Source organism: Bactrocera oleae, chromosome 2 (assembly GCF_042242935.1).
Source record: "Bactrocera oleae isolate idBacOlea1 chromosome 2, idBacOlea1, whole genome shotgun sequence".
In the NCBI taxonomy this organism is placed as follows: domain Eukaryota; kingdom Metazoa; phylum Arthropoda; class Insecta; order Diptera; family Tephritidae; genus Bactrocera; species Bactrocera oleae.
In genome coordinates, this window is record NC_091536.1 from 63,071,543 (window position 1) to 63,092,041 (window position 20,499).

A 20,499-nucleotide genomic window follows, 5' to 3' on the forward strand; every position below is an offset into this window, starting at 1 on the left:
AGGATCTATTAATTTTTTGAAATAAAAGTTACAGGTCACAGGTCTGGCGAATATGGACGCTGCGGCTTTTGGCTAAGAATTTACGAACAAGCAACGAAGTTTGAGCTTTTAACAAACGAAAATCGTTTAGCTCATAAAAACACGTTTAACCTTAGCGGCTGCTTCAGACAAAGTAAGCAATGAATACAGCTGAAAATTAATCGTATTTCCAAACTTGAGAAGTCTTAAAGCTCCCGTTATTTTCTGAACATACTTCGTACATTGCCAACAAGCGTAGAAATTTGAGGGAAAGCTTGATACAATTACATATTGGCACAATTTAAACATAAGTAAATAAATTATATGAAATAATCAAGTAAAAATTCTTCATCATAACCAGTTGTCACTTGTCAGTGCTACCAATCACAAAAGCCGTGCTGCCAAATTAACAACATTAAGAACAAAAAAGAACAGAGAGTTTAGATCAAAGTTAAATCCAGTTCTGCACTAATTCACAAATTTGTTGGTGCCTTCATGTATAAAACTTTTTCGAGATTTCAATCGTTGACTGCCGGAATACAGCTTATGCTGGGTGTAAGTAAATTCTTACTGGGTCTTTTATATCTAATATACCACAAATATGTACAAATATTGCTCTGAGTAATAGTATTTGTAAATTTAAACTACTCATATCACTATTAGACCACCAATGTGTTGCCGAGGATATTAATTAATCAAATGGTAATTTGATATTTGGATTAAGTGGGTATCATGCTTTAGGAGTTTACAGACGGCAATAGCTTTGTGGTGGAAATATATGTTTGTAAATATATCTATTTATATATTTTGATAATATTTGTTTATTTGCAAACGAAACAGCACACCCAAATTTGTGTCTATGAATATATCTGAATACAGTTGTGGTCAGAATAATAGGTGTAAAAGCAAATTTTAAACAAGAAAAAACTTCGGTTGCTATAATACCCTTCACAAATACAAAATATTCCTTACAAGAACTTGATTCGGATCATTCAGTTTGTATGGAAAATGAGCAGATTCTTGGGAAGAAAGGACGTATCCAAAACATATCGCAAAATCTAAAGGACCAACTCGCGTATATACAGACAGACGGAGGGACGAACGGGCACGGCTAAATCGACTCTGGTCGTCATTCAGATCATTTATATCTACATTTTATAGGGTCTCCGACGCTTCCTTCTGGGTGTTACAAACTTCGTGGCAAACATAATATAGCCTGTTCAGGCTATAAAAATACAAAATCATGACAAATTTGTATATGGGAAAAAATTTCCAAAAATATGGTTTCAAATTAAGAGGTGAGGTAGGCTCAGTAGAAACGGATTTTGGGAATATTCATACAGAAATTCAACTGTTAAAAATCTGTGAAAAGTTATTTAAGAAAAATGGTGGAATAATCAATTGAGATTTTATTAGATATTACAATACGACTATCTTAAAATTGGAGTGGTATATTTAAATGTGATGTGTTTTGCTCTTGGTTTACTTTTATTTATTTGACCGCTACTATCCGCTAAACATTTCTGCAAAATATAATATGTACACAAAACCTTGTTCAGGAAATGCCATCAAAATAAGCTTTCCTAATTTCCGGAAGTTGAAAAATTCAAGGGGACTACGAGATTTTTGTACATTTCAATGTCTTTTCAATATGAATACGTAAGTAGTTTTGTGTACATATACAGAAACGTAATTCATATTCATATATTTACTGCAGATCGATTTGTATATAAATAATAACAGTACCAGAGAGTAATTAAAAATAATTTAGGGGGTTACTTTTATCAAGAACGTTGGTATACTTAGGGAATGAAAAATACATTCGAGATCAATGAAACACCATTGCATTACCAAATAGCGACCGGTGTTTGCTCTATTGGGTCATATTTTTGAAACCAAACGACATTGTTGAATCAATATCAATGGATTTTAGCTTTTTAGAACTGATTCAGGTACTGCATTGCACATATAACAGCTGATACAGAAATTTTGACAACAGAAAGAAAATTGGAGCTCAAATTTATATCATACTGCATACATATGTACGAGGGTTGCTATATAACTGGCTGGCCTAGGCAACACTAAGTGTTGCCAGGTGCAATCTGACATTTCCATTGGAAAGTTTGACATTTTTTAGCATAACATCACTCAGAACGTTTTGTCATTTAATCGTGAATTGTTTTATTTACAGGGAATTAAAAAATTCATCTCGGCCAAAAAATGGAATTAACGCGTGAACATTTTCGTGCGATCATTTTTCACAACTTTCGACGTGGATTATCACGACAAGAGTGCATCGATGAACTAAAATCTTTGTATGGCTATGAAGCACCATCCTATAGCACTGTGAAAAATTGGTACAACGAATTCAATCGTGGCCGACGCTCGCTCAAAGACGAATTCCGTGAAGGTCGTCCAAAAACAGCCGTTGTGCCAGAAAACATCGATGCCGTACGTGAACTGATAATGCAAGACCGTCATGTAACATACCTTCAGATAGAGGCATGTCTATGCATTTCTCCCACCAGCATACATTCGATATTGCATGAACACCTGGGCGTAAAAAAGGTTTGTTCTCGTTGGATCCCGATCGCTCAAAAAAAGGCTCGTGTGGATTGGTGTAAAGAAATGCTGAAAAAATACCATCGCGGTGCTTCAAAAGACGTTTATAAGGTCGTCACAGGTGACGAATCATGGATCTATGCGTATGAGCCCGAAACAAAACAGCAATCAACCGAAAAAAAAACATTTTCGTTGATAAATATTCGTATTTTCATTATTAGGCCAGAAATATATATAGCAGCCCTCGTATAACCGCAAGCACACAAACTATTATGTCAACATAAACCTTAAAGTCAGTCTAGAGCCCTGAAAAATGTATAAATTTAGGAATTTATTCTAGGAATTACGAAAGATGAATCGAATTATATTGACATTTTATTACAAAATGGCGGCTATTGAACCCACCCTTGGGTACTTCTATTTTTTAAGAGGATCTTTACGAGAGACGGTGACTCTAGGAACCTGCAGGAAATGGAATCTTAATATTCATAAGGCTTGCTAGTAAAATGTTGTAGTTTTACATAAACTTCGCAAAATGTTTGTCAAAACTTTATAGTTATGACCGAAAAAATTAGCAGTAAACCTTTTATAAAAAAAAAATTGAAATAATAGTAAAAAAGTCGTACGTAGTTTACTAGAAAATGCCAACTGAAAGTGTTCGATATTTTTAAAGTACCATCTTCGCCTGATTTATGGTATAGCTTTAAGTGCTGAAGCTGGCTGATTCAAAAGGTTCGACACTACAGCGGATTGTATAGAGAAATATGTTTTTTTTCACTGTTTAAATTATACTCGTAGAATAATGTTTTTAGAGCCTTAAAGTGTTCTCTAACAAAAAACAAATCGATTTTGGTTTAACCCAATGGATCCAATTGAAATTCCGCACATGTCTTTTTCTCATCAAGAAACTGATCATTTGTCGGAACCGCCGATATGGGATAATTATAGTATATCTGACATACAAAGTGAACAGTTCAAGTATTTTTATGGAAAATTTTTTTTTTTTGAAAATATATCTTCTCGAAATTTGGTCCGAATTATAACTCAATGCAATCCTACAATATTCGAACTTATTTTCCGGATCGGACCACTATAGCAAATAGCTGCCATTTAAGCTGACCAACCCAGATCATCTTCTTGGTTGGAAAACTTTTTGATTTGACAAAATGATATTTGCACGAGCATCGCTGCAACATCTTAAGAAATTGTTCAGATCCGAAAGCATATAGCTGCAATATAACCGGCCGATCAAACTCTAGTCAAAATGGATAACTTGTTTATTGGACAAGGTATCTTTACGAAATTTAACAAAGATTTTTGTCAAAAAGGAGGCTTCTAACTCCGAACATATAGTTGACATTGGACCACTACCATTTAAGTTGAGCGATCAACGATCAAAATCAGGATAAATATCTTTTATGCTCTAAAAAAATGAACTTGTGCGAAGTTTCGGTGCAAGCAAAGTTAAAATTTTTTCTTGTTTTTTTCACATTTTACTTTTTTCCAAAGACGTGGACTTTGAGCTCCCGGTAAGTAGCCACATTAGTATGTATGTGTGTATATATATCACATATGTATATTAATGGGCTCTTATTTAATACGCTGTTAGCTATTGTGCGCCGCCTAACGTTCTAATCAAACATGCAACGCATGGAAAACATACATACGCTCGCACATGCACATTCATAAAAAAAGTAATACTGTAAAAGAAGAAACTTAAAACCGTAGAGGGCAAGTGGATGTGCTACCGCTACGTCTACGATTCTCACTTCCACTTAGAGCAGTTATTGTTACATGTACATCTGTGCATACTTGTAGGTATGTATGTATGATAAGCTCACTGCCGACATATTGCAACTCTAACTCTAACAGTTGGCTCACGCTTACGCTTAGTATACGGATTTGGACATTATTGTTCACGGCCTCGCTTTGATTTCACTTTATGCAGCTATTCTTCATCCGGTTGAGCAGTTGATATGTGCATATGTACATACATATATATGTATTGTGTGTCATGTGCCATAGTGGAAGTCAAATAAAAATTCTAAGCATACTTTTGCGTGTGTGTCTTTCAACATATATTTATGCACGTTTATATAATCGTATATCATAATCACATTAATAAATGTACATCAAAGAGCTCATAACTATACATATATGTGTATATATATATGTGTGTGTGTGTGAGTGTAATCGAATGCGGTGGCCTCTTGACACTTGTCAACTGGCATTTGCATGCGATTTGTCTTTCAAAATGTCTTTGCCGCTTTGAAAGCTAAGCGAAAATCGAAAATGAAGTTCTCATATTCATTTTATGCAAATAAAAGTATAGAAACAGAGACAATGTGCCCTTAGCAGGGATACATATACATATAATATGTATGTACATATGTATAAACAATTACAGTTGTTTGTTTGCATGTTGTGCGTGTCGTTTGCTCATCCGGCAATGCTAAATTAGCTGACAAAACAGGAACTGAGTCCGCATTGTCAATAAAAAAAGTTTAATTGAAAAACAAAAAGAGAAATAAATTATTGAAAGAAAGAATATTTTATATAATGCTACTGGAGTTATGGGACATGCAGAATTTTCGGGAATGCCAATGTCAACTTTTGGTTTGTACATATACACATGTATGTGTATGTGTGTATGCATGGTTGTGTCTGCGTGCTAAGGTGAAAGCACCCAAATTAGTTTTGCCAGGCATAAATTAAATAATGAATCAATTTGGCATGAATAAATTAAAGTAACAAAAAAGAAAAAAACGGAATTGATACCTATTCATTTAGGCATACACAAGTGTGTTTAGTTGAAACATTTTTATTCAGAGTTGTAGTGATGTGTAATAAACATGTAAATATACAAATATGGATACATAGGAATACATCTTTTTAATAGAAGACTTCTGAAGTTGGTGCACAGAAATGTTAAATCAATTATGACAACATGTATATATATTTAAAAAAATATTTTCAAAAAAAAAATATTAAAAACAAATATTATTTTTAAAGAAAATAAATATTATAAAAAAATATGTTTACGTAAATTAATAGTTTTTTATAAAATTTTTGAGAATAAAGTAAAATAAAATGTTTAAGATTGTAGTTCAAGACTTCTGACAAATTAAAGTAAACATTCACTAAATATTATATATGCGTATATAATATTAAAATAAAAATGACGGCTTTTATTATACACGGATTCTGGGATAATAATCCATATCAAATTTCGTGAAGCTATCTCGTCAAATAAAAAGTTTTTTCATACAAGGACTGTATTTTGATCGTTCAGTTTGTATGACAGCTATATGCTATAGTGGTCCGATATAGCGCTTCCGACAAATGAGTAGCTTAATTCGAAGAATAGAGCCTTTTCAGAACGATATCTCAAAAACATAGGGACAAGTCGACTTAACTCGTCGCGCTGATAATTTATATACAAATATATTTTGTGGGGTCTCCGACGTTTCCTTCTAGGTGGTACAAATTACGTGGAAAATTTAATATATAAATTGTGAAATTCGTTAGGCATTGAGGCCATTTCCCTTTAGTAACTTTGAAATCTTTAATATATATTTTGAAAAGGATTATAAAAAAAGTTACTGTTTGGTGGTAGTGAGCCGCGCCATTTTAGGTTTTATCAGACATTTTTCAATATCCTCCCGACTTTATTTGGAAAAAAATTGCATAGTCTCTCAAACTTAGCACTGATACCATCAGATTTTCAGCATTATTCATTTACCTACGCCGGTATAGTGATAGACAACCGATTTCTTTTATATATCGAGGTTTCCGCAATTAACAAAAAATTACAGGTTCAGAATTGCAGGATTTAAATTTAAATATTTATTTCTGAATATGTTTGAAATTTGATCCCTTAAAAAAGCCATACCAATGCTCCCAACAATATAAGTTAAGTCAATAAAACTAAATAAAATTAAAAATTCTAATTCTTCTCCCTTCTGATTATCCAACATCTGCTATTTTGGCAATAATCTACTAAAATAGTATTAGTGAAACAAATTCTCCACTATGCAATCCCAGTAAGGGTTGAAAAATAAAACAATTGAAAAGCTATGCGGTGAATTCAAACGAATAAAAACACCACTCACAGTAATACTCAAATATCCATTGATATCGACCTTTAGAAATATGCTTGAGCTATTCAATTCGATGAATTCGCGCAGGAAGCAACAGACGATAGACCGGCGAAGGAAGTGAGCACGATGACGGCAACGACGTTGAAATCAAAAACAACAATGGCGACTATGTTGCCGGTGTGACGCATTTAAGTGAAAATAAAAGCATAAGTAATTTCTAAATTGAATACAATTGCATGGCGAGCGACATAGTAGAGAATGGCCGAACGTGCTAATGTCGCCTGGTCACGTGAATGCCACTAGGGTTAAGAGCGATGGCAGCATGACAGACAGAGTGTGAAGAGGTTGAGCCAACTAACAACAGCCAACCACAGATCGTAATGCAAGTAGTGTACGATTTCATGTCACCGCTACTCTAAAATCGGCAAAAAAAGAAGAGACGTAATAAAGCTAAAACCATTAAGAGTCAAAAGCATGCGAAGTGGAGAAACCAGACCAAATTCGTTATTCACTTGTCACAATTTGCAACAAAAGCAATTGTGGAAAGAAGAATGTAATAAAATATAAGTAAGTAAGAATTTTGTAGGGAACTAAGAAAATTTTACTAGCGCGGTGGACAAAAATTTTGAATAGACCTTTTAATAATTTGAATCTAAGCTGATTTCTTAAAACTATCAAAATGTCGGGCCATGGGAAGTAACGCGGGTTTTGGACTAATGTCTTTAAATGTCGTATAGTATTCGATTTCCTAAATTTTTAAGGTATGTTAAGGTGATCATTTGCTTTAACGAAAGTTAGCTTTTCGGAAACAAAAACAGTGCTATTATGGAGAAAATTTGATTTTTCAATTGTTTTAGGTAAAAATATACTCATATAATATATACATATTTCATACTATACAATGAGGGTTGCCTATTATTTTTGGGATTAGAGAACAACAACATATATCAATCAGAGTTGATTTGTTGTTTTTCGAAAGATCTTTTGCTACTCTGATTGAATTATTTCCCAAAAAAATCGTTCTGAACGCATCAATCGCTTCTTCAGAAATAAAAATAAGTCATTTGGTGACAAGTGCTCCAAATGTAGTTACTTCAGTCGATATAAGAGAGCTAGCATTGTTGAGGTGAAGAGCAATATAGAATGTATGCTAATTCCACTAATGCCTATAGTTGTCTCAGAGTTTAGTAGTTCCGAAACCACATCTGATTATGGACGGCTTCACGAAATTCGTCTTGGCTGTGTTTATGAATTTTGAATTGAATTAAGTTTATCGATCATCACTGTTGCTGAGCTAATCCAGGTCGAAAGTTGTAAAAAGTATATGGAATAAATATTTTAAGTTACAGTAAACAACACAAATAGCGCTGGTTTGTCGAAACGTTCGGAGTATGTGTAACATCAAAATGACAAACTTTACGATAGAGTTGGGAGTTGCCAGATTGCAGCATTAGGGTTGCCAAATCCTGATATATAAAAGGCAACCTTTAAAACGTTTGATATGTTACATTAAGAAGATCGGAAAAACTGATCGAATTGTACGTGTTAATTAAAGCAGTTTGTGTGAATTGATCGCGCAAAAAAAAAACGTTATTTTTTGAACGCACTTTAAGTTCTTTTTGCAACCTTGGTTTCTTCAAACAATTGACCTTTTTTTTAAGTTTTTGTATACTAAGTGCATTTTTGCGTCGTTCCAAAGATGTGTTACTGGATTTATTATGAATTGGTTCGACATGAATTGACATGATTGTTCTATGAAAAGTAGCCTCACACCATTATTGAGCCCTCGCTGTGCTTTACAAGTTGGTGACACGAACTTGGGATCGAACAATAATCAATGTTGTTAGCAAGACTTTTTTTCGTACCCGTACCCGTCGTCCGTAAAGGACAGTATGTGTTAATCGATTCGTTATTGTCTTTTCTAAGCACACAGAAATTTCTCAGTGGATATTTGTAGCACTCTTTCTGAAAACGTTTTCTGTTGTTTTAAACTCCGAAAAATATTTCAAAGCATTAAAAACCATCGTTTTGGAAACGTTTAATTATGCTGCAATAGTACGAAATGATAATGCAACGTGATTATTGCTTTTCGAAGAGCTGGAGATAATTCTTTACTTTTAACAAGATTTCTAAATAAAATTTAAAATAAATATTAAAAAATTTTTTAACAAGAACGGATAATCCTTAAGTATATTTCTCCCTAAAATATCAATGTTCCTTCTAAAATTAAAAAATTCGTCGCAAAGACTTTTAGGTAAAATCCAAATGAATGTATTTTAATGAAAGTTGAGCTCACGTATAAAAGAAAATAATAATGAGAAGTGACTAGTATAAAATTGCTTGAAAATCAGCGAAGGGACAAGCAGAGTGGCGCTGTAAGACTGCTACTAGTCAAAAGCCGTTGGGCGTTAGCTTAATGTTACAAAAGCGCATGGGCCGTACGAGTTACTGCACCAAAAATCCCTTCACTTTGCAACGCTGCGAAAATGGTTGAAGCAGTACAACAACAAGGAAGAATATTAAAACCAAATACAAAAGAGGCAATTGACGTTGGCCAGCGCCAAGCCAAAGCCAATGCAAATACAAACTCGCAAATTTCTATAAATGTATGACCATACATATAGCTCAGTGTACATACGTACATTTGTGCACCAGAAAAAGAACATCATCTGGTTTTTGGTAGTAATACTGATAGTAGAAATGAATAGTAGCGAGCTTTACCGAAGAGTACCGCAAGCGAGTGCGGTCTGAGGGGTGCGGTTGTGGATGCGCTGAAGGCGGAAATGCAAATAAGTAGGGAATCAACTAGCTTAACCGGAGTCAACACAAATGTTGCCAGAAAAGTATATAGACATAAAGGCAAATATCCAATGCTACAATCTGGAGATACTCCAATATGTTTACATAGTACCTATGTGCACAACTGTGGGGTGGTGTAAGAAATACATAAAATTCTGAGCTAGATATTTAAAGACAGAAAAAGTGGAAAATCGAGTGGTCGGATAGAACATATGTTAAGCTTTTTTTATAATTTGTATATTTTTAAGTTAAATGCTGCCGATATTGAGCTATCAATTTAAAACCCTTTTTTTTGTTTGCACCAGAAAATTAAAACACTACGTCTTTCTCGATTTAGAACCCGAATTCTGTAGATGAAGCGGAAGATTTAATCTAAAATTTAAGAAAAAATATTGTTTTTGCTGTGTTGTGGTCAATTAATCTCCCGCTTGGACCATGAAGCATGATGCATCAAAGCCCTTAAGGGGTTAGGTGTAACACAAGGTGTAGTTAGATACATGAAAACTTTGGGATTTTAAATAATTTTTTTCTGCCAGCAAATTATCTCAATTTATAAAAATAAAAACATACCATCATTAAATAAGGTTTCGCCTTGACTTGACAGAAGTTTAGGTTAGGTTAGGCTAATGGGCAAATGATGGTCACCAGTTCAAAGAACTTAGTTATGAGAAAAACGCTTTTGAAGTTTTACACGAACGTTCCAGAGCATCCGAGAACCCTTTGTTAATTATCGAATAACTGGACATGTATTTGTTGGATTTACTTCGAATTTTCAGAGAATATTTCTAAGATGTACTTTAAGAAAATGAAAACTTTATAAAATTGTGAATACCGCTAACCCCTTAAAACAAGTATAGTTTGAGATTATGCTTAGTATCGTATGGTAACTTTAAGAGGAGATATTTTTCTTAAAAAAGATCGATTCTTGTTTTGCGTTTCGAGAAATCTGCGTTACTCGAGCAAAACATTTCATATTATGTATCCACTATAAATGGAGCTTTGGAGAAAAATCAGGATCATCAGATCAGATCTATGAATCAAGATCCTGCACAGAGCACCCACCTCGATATATTTTGCTCTCAGCAGCTGTTATACATTTGGGGTTTAACACTTAAAGAGCGAATTGAGCCAATATATTTAAAGTTTCTCTGCCTGTCATTGTGATGACCTTGGGAAAAAATTGTATTTGCTTTACCCGTACAAAAAGATACAATGCCTTAAGGCCGTTCCCAAGACAATTAGGTGATCAATGTATTCGAATCGGACCTGGATTTATATACGACTAAACAATGCAAACTCGGGAGCATTCTTCAAAATAATTTGGGCCGCTACAACAACAACAATATTTAAAGAAGTTGGGTTAAAATATTTTAGCCAAAGCTTTCTTAGTTCAACATAGTATTCGTTAACTTTTCGAACCACCCTAAATATTTGCAGCAAATTGCTGTGGCAGTTGCTGATTTTTGCTTTTGCTTACATTTTTTGTTGTTGCTTTCTGACGTCTGTAACAGCGACTAAAGCTGCTGCAGCAACATTTCTTTTTACTGCTGCCATACTTATAGACATACAAGCATACATACATACAAACAAACATGCTATACACATATTTGTTGTAATTGTTGTTTTCACCATTGTTTGCTGCTGTTTTATTATGGTCATTCTTGTCATTTGCAGAAGTATTAAATTGGAGCAAATGTTGACCATGTTGTTATTGTCTGGTTGTTGTATTGTACGTTTGTAAACTTGTTTGCACTTAGTATCTGTTGGCTGAGCACACATAAATGTATGTAAGTTTGTGTGTGTGTAACTGGCGGACAGGCAGATGCCTCAGTTGACTTGACGGCTCAGCTTCTGTTGTTAAATGGAGTGAAAATAGTCAATTTAAAGAGTTATAAAATAAAAGAATAAACACAAACACAGCCAAGAAGAGTAACTTGAAAGAACAGCAAACTTGAGAAAAAGAATGCAAAAATGTTTGAGAAATCACTTATCAAAACAAAATGCAAAGAATGATAGAATGAGAAACTTCAAGTACATGTGTCAACAGATTATAAAAGTCATACATACAGGCCCCCACATGCACACATACATACGTATGTATGTAAAAATAGACTCATGTGGCAGAACTGCCACACACTTTGCCGTTATAGCTACTTGACTTGTGGTTGCAAAGGCTTAACGTTTATTGTTCTTCTTGCTGGCCGAGCAGCTATTAAAATCCCTAACACTTTTGAGGCATTGAGACAGTTAGTTTAATAGCTCTCGAATATCGCTTTTGTTAGTGGCCAGCACAGATGAAAAGTGAAAATAGTGTTAAGCCGGAAATTAACGGTACAATATAAATTGCTCACTTGTTCTTTATATTAACAAGGATTAACTTTTTCTTCGACATGCTCGAAATGTATTTTCAGGGTGAAAATATTCTAATCGATAACTTTCTAATGTTTTCTAATTTGTGATACAATAGTTTTTCTACGATTCTAGTTTGGACCACAGTCCTTTTATAATAATCTTGCGGAAAATGTTATAAAATTTGCATTAAAATTATATGAGAAGCCATGTGTTAAACCTAGATCTTGTCTACAGAGATTTATGCATAAATTCTCAAAGAACATTACTGTCGGAAAACCACTTGGTCCATTTCATTAACATCTTGCTGAGGGTAGAAACCATGGATAATATTATATTGTATGATCGGAAAATTACACTTATATTGGGGTTTAAATATTAATTTTAAAAATCCTTTGTGATTAAAATATACATAAATGAACATACATATATAAGGGCCTATTATAGGATATCGAGCTTCTAAAACTAATATGAATTGTGTATACTTTTCTGTGGAATGGAAACCGAAAAATAACTAATAAAAAATAGTGGCACCACTGGCAAATGTTAGAAGAAAAAAGGGCATTTTGACATTGCTCTCTCGCATCATATTATCCATAGTAGAAACCAAAGTCATGGTTTAAGCGGTAGGTAATACTTCGCGGCTAATTAGCTTAATATAATCTCACCAATTACAAGATAACTAAGTACTTTAACGACCGCGGAAAAAATAGAAAAATGTTGTCGAAGACATTCTTATACCTCCGATCACATTTAAAACTTACGAAAATTTATATTACGAATCAGGAACACACAATTCAGTAAGAGAAAAACGCAACAAAAATAAGATTCTATCCAAAACATTTCCGAACTATGTAAAAACTGTTAGAAAACACATCTTAGCATTGTTTACGCTATCGTTAAGATCTAAAAGGCTTTCACAGAATCTTTTAAACAGCCGAAGAGTCTCTCGTCGAATGCTGATTATACCTCTATAAGGGGTAAAAGTTGAATTTCTAAGTTTTTTGGTTAATTATAGAGTTAACATATATTTGAAAATATTCTTCGAAAATTTGACGTGGATCCGGCAAATAGTTTTGAAGATATGAGCGTATTTGTAAAAAAATTTTAATTTAATGTTTTCGGTTCCCAAAGTTTTAAACGCGTTTTTCTCGAAACGCTGTTTTCAGAGTCGGTGGGAAGTTGCCATTTTGTCAACAAATACAATTTTGACTAGTCCTTCGATCATTACCTGTATTCCTCTATTGTACGAGTAATAATAATTTTAATTTTTGATTCCGTGGGTTAGGGTTAGTCAGAGGAAGGAAAAAATGAGATTTTTCAGCAATTTTTTTTATTATTAAATCATGTTATTTTACAAAAGTAGTAATATGGCATTATTATATAATGTTTTTACTTGAAGTCACGAAAATTTCAAAAAAAAAAATTTAATTTCCAAAGTTATAGGGTCTGTGTTGACCCAGTTCCAAAAACAGATCCTTGCGATGACAATCATAAGTCCTTGGAGACGGAAATTTTTTTCTAGATTTTTGGGAAAAAATCAACATTTAAAAAAAAAAATTCCTTCGATCAGGCCCGAGTTTATTATGTATTCTAAAACCAGTATACATTTCATTAAAATCTACTAAGCGGTTTTCGAGTTACAGTTGTCACTAGTTCAAAGAACATAGTTTTGAGAAAAACGCATTTAAAGTTTCACACTAGAGGTCCCGAGCGCTCTTTGTTATATGTCGAATAACTTAAAAAGTAATTATCCGATCAACTTAAAATTTTCAGAGAATTTTTTTAAGATATTACACTGAACTAAAACTTGATTTTTTGAAAATTCTGACTACCCCTAACCCCTTAAAGCGACATTTTTGTTATGAACATCATAAAGCGCTATTTTAGTTTTCGATTTTGGTGACCTTTCCTTTGTCCTAAAACATCCAGCAAATGATTCTGGCGAATGTTTCATAAAATAACAGAGCTTAGCTAGTTCTAACTAAGTACTTTTTTTTTCTTCAAAGATTAACACTTGCTGGTTATATATAGAAATTTAAGCAATATTATCGTCTAATTACTAAATAGTTGAAATTGTGGACAACTTCAAAGTTATGACTGTCAATAGGGATGTTTCACAACCAGTCGACATTTCGTATTCGTATTTCGTTTACCAGTTAATCCACTCGCGTCGCTGCGTTAATGTAGAATAAAGTACAATAGTAATACTGTGGTGCTAAAACTCGAAGAATCGGGAAAGGGTGGCGAATCGGACAAGCAACTGGTATAAATTCCCCAGATTGGAATAAATAGTATATATAGAATATCTAGAGGTTATATAAACTTAATGCGTTATACTTTTGAATTAAAATCAGCTGTATAATTTAACACGCTTTCACGTGTAAATTTTCTTGCCACAAATTTGGCAGAAAAGTGGCAAAAATAGTTACTATATAATTAACGCAAATAAAGCGAACAAGTGTTCAAATCACAAGTGCAAACAAATATTTCCATGAAATCTTTATCAATGTATGTACAAATGTGTCGACTCGTGCTTCCATCCGAATGCCGGTTGTTGGGAGGTATGTATTCTTTCAACCGAAGTATAAAGCAGATAATCTCACCAGCCTACTTACTATACAAATAGGGACTTCCCGCTGTAACAGTACGAGTTCTTTGTTCAATTATACATATTACCATTGAGGAATACGACTACGCACTCTTATCAGTATTTCGATTATACTATAACAATTTGTCAGCAATTAAAGAAAGTGATTATAAATAGCAATATATGTACATTGTATGTTTGCATATGTTAGGGTAGTCCTTAAGAAATAATAGTAACGATATTTTTCAGTCTAATCTCGATAATAGGCATAACACAAAAATTTGACTTCCGATGCATGTCAACAATTACGCCTTGCCCTCAGTGCCTTTAGCAAATTTTGGTTCTTTCGATTTCGGCTAATTTTTGGAGCGCCTTTCGCTGGACTGTTGGATAGTTTCGACGTCATATTCATAAACCCATGTCTCGTCGATAGTAATGATGCGTTGAAGATGAATATAGCGTTCTCAGCTACCTTGTCAAGCAGGTCTTTTTTGCCCTCTACTCGACGTCGTATGCTTTTGTTGAATGAATCCATAGATGTTGAGATCATCTATTATCTCTCTCGAACCCTATATCTTAAACTTTTTCGATGACATCGTCATTAACAGAGACGACTCGTATGAGGTAAGTTTTCAATTACTTCAAGACCTTTACTGAATGCTTCACGAGCATAAAAAAAGGTTGTACTAATCTAAGAAGCAAATGTTTATTGATTCGGTTTACGCACGCAGCTTAAATGGAACCGTCCAGGTCAATTTTGAACAGATGGGATAATGAAACATGTCACACACAAATTTTGATTATGATAGAATTGGCTTAGTTTAAGCATGTCATAAAGGAAAAACAGGTCAATTCAAGAGTAGGAAAAACAAATTTGTTCAAATGAAAACTAGAATATATGTGATATCTTCAGCTGTAGTAGCATCAGTTTGGTTCTGAAGTTTAGGAAATCTGCATTATACTATATCCTTCATTTCAGTACCATCCTAATGCACATATATACATTTCTGTAAATATAGTGTTTTAATATTATCCGATTTGATTGCCTATTATTTACTCATCCATTTGAACGTTTACATATGTATATTTTTACATAAGTATATACATTTATTTCCATGCATATTTCCTTGATTGATTGTCCTAACCAGTAAGTGAGGCGATAATGATTCGTAATGCAAACATAATTTTTATTGATATATACGCATGTACATATGTCATGCATTTACATAATTACCAGCAAGTACATTCTGTTTGATGCATTTATGAATTGATTTCCGCAAACAAGGCAGTACATATTATATGTATGTATGTATATAAACGTCCATATATTATAATGTGAATCGTAATTGCTTTAATATTACTGACTTACTGGAGAGAATTTGTAGATATAAATAAATACGTACATATATATGAAATTATTTACATACATATATGTATACAAATAGTACACACAATTAGTTATATACATATGTGCATATACATATTTACATTCAATATCGGTTATTAACCCAACCGTTGAGGAACTGGTTTGAATAGTTGGTTGCAGCAGGAAAAGAATGGCGTAGTAAATATAAAAACTAATGCTTTTGATTTCGGAATACAATAAAGTGATTACTAGAAGAACGTGAACTCAATTACATTTTAAAAGCCACTAATAATTTTCTGTACAATTTTTATACTCAATTTTCATTGGAGAATTTTAAGATTTTATAAAATAAACCATCTAAAGGAATTTCATACTTTAAGAGATATTAACTAACTAACTTATTGGGTCTACAACTATATTAGTGCGGTTTGCCAAGTGATTACATAACATGATGATTATTCCATTATTCCAATATGCCGAACATGCATTAGAAAGCTATTGTACTTCTGCTTCTATTTCAGTATATGAAGCGTAAATAACAATATCTTTTTTTTATTCAAATATATTGAACTTTGTGCCAGATAAAGTGTTTTTCGGCGAGTTCTTCTTCATTCCCAGGTAAAACTTAGCTGATACTCATCGTATTTTGGTGAAAGTTAAATGAAATACATGATTATACTGAGTGGAGTTTTCAAATATGAGACTCGAAACTCGACTTGTCGCTTACTCTCGAAAAAATTCGGTCATATATCCTGAGTTAATGGCTGTTGCGTTCCTCAAAGTCCCAAAACTTGAGAAGGCAAACTTTTTAGGCCGTTCACAGCGAGCTACATATATACCCCACAAACTATTATTGTTTTATTGACCCAATATTTTTGCAGAAAGCTGCCGAAGTCTCTTTTGGCCGAATCCAGGTCCTGTGTGGTTACATGTAAGTAACTATCATGAGAACTTAAATGTCATTCAATGCCTAATTCAACGGCATTTGAATAATCAAAAAGCAATTAAAACAAGAAAAAACGTTAATGCTCCGCAATGGTTCCTTACAATAACTTGATTCCTATCTAATTTCGTGAAGATACCTCGTCAAATAAAAAAGTTTCCCATATGCTATAGTGGTCCGATATCAGTAAAAATATTAAAGTAATAATATTTAGATTGGTTATTTATACCCATACACATAAATAATTAATGCAGTTAGCAAAAATATAATGAAATCAGCGCCAAAGAATTTGCTGGATGAAATCAAACAAAACTATAATTTATTAAAATAAAAAAAACATATAATCCCGTGAGTATTTTTGCACGTTCATAGTGCTTCTAAAGCAGATGTTGCGAGAGAATACCTCGGAGGTGTTTACTTTTCCATATTAGTTTACCGCTAGCGGCAAGCATAAGAAAAAAACCAATTAAGCAAACAAATAACGTGCACAAGCAGAGTAAAACGCGCTGGAGATGAGAAACAAACAAAAACAAAAAAACTGAAAAATTAAGAGCCAAAAATCATAGGTAGAAGTGCAGAGCTGATGACTGAACGCTTTTCCGGGTCTGTGAATGTAACCGCGTACACGCCACATCAGTATGCAACGTCACTGATTCGCGGAAAGCGAACGTGATTCACCGAAAAAATCCGCACGTTGCTACACAACACACAAAACAGATGCATCCTCTGTATACCACCCAACGGTGCACATATATACACGCACCAAAAGTGACACATACATATATATTGTGCAGACGAATGCAGTGAACAGTGTGTGTGGGTGGTGCTTTTCCACCGACTAACAACAGATTTGGCACCACCTGCAACTGGGGGTTGACAGTGGCCACCCAGCGTTCGCAAGAGTAGTCGGCTTTTGGGCGCGTTCGCTGTACTTACCAACGCCGTATTTGTTGTTGGATGATATCCACATTTTAGCTTTGCTGCAGTAGAGACAGGCGGCGGCAACGTCACCTCACGGCTTGGTCCGTGTTTGGTTTTATCTGCTTAGAGCAGATGTGATGCAAAATCGCTGCTTGAATTGGCACTAGATTTTTCAATTGCAAAATTTTTTCTATAAATTACACATATTAAACAATTACACACAATATCACTTAACGGTTTTATTATTAATATTTTATTAATTTTCACAAATGCTTATTTTGGTGTATTTTTCTTTATTCTGCTTATTTCTTATTGGACTTTTTCACTTTATGTTCTTGCTTAACATTCGTTGTTTTTTGCCCTGTACGCCGTTTAACGTATTGCCTCTTTATTGTTTGCACTTTACAAATTTTTGCTTTTGGTGACTTTTTTATTTGCAAATTTTCCGCCCTTTGTGTTACGTCTTTTTATATATCTCTTTTATGCATTATTTTATTTATATTTTACATAAATATTTTATTTATTTTCCAACTCAATTCACATGCATTTCAGTACCGTTAAATATATATTACTTTTGGGCGTTTTGCGTTGTTGTCCCGAACGAGACACGGATCACCACCTAAGCTCCGTCTGCAAAACATTCATCAATTGCCGTCAATTACGTCCGCGCGCACAGACAACAATAACATTTTGCACTTGTTTTCTTTTACATTCTAATTTTTTTTTTATTTACCGTCAAATAAAAAAGATTTTCCACTCAACTCACTTGCTCGTTGGTTGTGGATGGAAAACTAATCGATAAGCTTCCTTTTTGTGTCTGCTACCGCAATAAATGCGCTTTGTTGTAGTTGTAGTAGTTTTTGTATTTACGTTTCGTTGGAAAATCAACGGCAGCAGCAGCAGCAGCGCATGGAGGAGACGGGATGGATAATAACAACAGCTAGCACAACCATATAAAACAATTGAGTACAAATATTTAAAGACAACAATATAATCAACCTTCGAGAACGCACCGAAAAGAAATACTGAAAATGCAAAACACCAAACAGTTGAAAAGTACGAAGCAAACGGTGGAGCTACGAATACTATTTCAAAGTGGAATGTGAAATGACAGCAGCTGACTTTGTCGCGTTGCCATATGTAGGTTTAAATACATTCCAATTGGAAAATTTCCCGTAAACAAATGCATACAGTACGCGGCAATTTATTATAACACTTGTAGCTTCAACATAAGCTTAGTAAAGTAGTAGTTTTATGTGGTTTTTATGGAGAATTTGTTAATCTGCTTTTCGTCCACTTATTATATAATAATATATTAAAACACTATATATATATTGAAAATCTGCTTACATTTCTATAATTCCATAGGCACTAAGAAAAACCTACTTCCTTTCACAGTTTTAATAGCACTGCGGTTTATGTATAGGTTGAGCAAAATAGGCTGCCATTAAAACTTTACGTTGGTTCGCGAACGTGATGTCAGAGCAGAGAATGTTAACAAATAGAGAAGGCGCAAATGTTAGCTGTGCTATAATGTAAATTATTATAAGGGAACATCGAAAATGCGCAAGTTTGAAAATAAAATTACACCACCTCAAAAAGGAACCCTCCGCTCTTTATAAGCGAACTCAACAAACTACACCACTCTAAGAGGGAACCAAGAAAATTATCAACACCTTATAAGGGAACGGCAAATGTATGTATAAGCAGATGTTCTTTGGCATGCGTGTTAAGGAAAAATTTAATAACAACAATAACATTTATATAATGACGGAAAAATTAAAATAAATTTAATACAAAAGTTTTTTGAAATTTAAAAAGGAAAACACTACATCTGTGCTAGAATGTGAACTCAGGCAAAATATTTAGTGTAAATTTGCAAAATGGAGCTGTGCTATACAAGCAGGACCACATACACCAAGTGTGCATAGTTGCCTAATCTGAAACTTGTTAATACAGGTCATGCAAATGTAAATGGTAAATTGTCCATCTGTAGTTTGAACGTACAATCACCGAATGCACATTTGGCCGATTTAACGAGTGATTTTGTCATTCCCAGGTGTAAAATTTTATCTTTATCGGAAACTAGGATAAATAACGATCAAATGTGAGACATTGATGGTTTACGCACAATTACGCATTTTAAGGGGCAAAAGTACGAATTGGCGGTGTGGCAATTTACGTATATATAGCTCAAGACGGAGAGCTACGAGCAACGGAACACGAGTTGTATAAATATTGCAAAGACGGTAGCGGCAAACATCATTTTTAACGAACAAAAAGACTTTTTTGAATTGAATTTCATGGGTTACAGCGCCAAAGCTGCCGATCTTCGAAATGGTAAAAGATCAAAAATTATACGACGTGCCCGTAATTGTAGCCGGTGATTTCAATATCGACTAAAATTTTAGTTTACTTCTAAGCAACAAATTGAAGAAATTTACGACGGGGAATCAAACTTCCATCGACGGCGTGTTCACGCGTCGGTTGGACAAATTGACGACGCAAAGATTCGTCTCGTACTCCTCGCATCACAGGCCGTTGATAAGCATCGAGGTTGCTGGTCGCGATGCAAGTAACGACACCGTCAACGTTGAAGAAGTTGATAATTTACAATAATAAGTTCAGATAATTTTATTTTGTTGTATAATTAATAGATTTTTTAGAATAAAAAAGTGTAAAAAAGATTACAATTGTAAATTACAACCACTTCTGTTTTATTCAATTTCAAAATAATAATATACATAGAATATTAAATATTTTTTTATTGTTAAATTTTTTTAACCTAATTTAACAATCTTACTCGTATAACGACAAAAAAAAAATAAAATTAAGCATATTTTTATAATTA

General features: G+C 33.7%; 1 protein-coding gene across 1 annotated transcript in view; it reads right to left on the reverse strand.

Annotated features, from left to right (window-relative positions):
- The window catches only part of spg (dedicator of cytokinesis spg), a 79,200-nt gene extending 60,460 nt beyond the window's left edge, over window positions 1-18,740 (reverse strand). The window contains exon 1 of the mRNA XM_014240872.3: window positions 17,664-18,740. Coding sequence (XP_014096347.3) covers window positions 17,664-17,697 — 34 coding nt within the window. The 5' untranslated portion in view covers window positions 17,698-18,740. The remainder of the gene's footprint in view (window positions 1-17,663) is intronic.
- Between the last annotated feature and the right edge of the window lie 1,759 nt (window positions 18,741-20,499).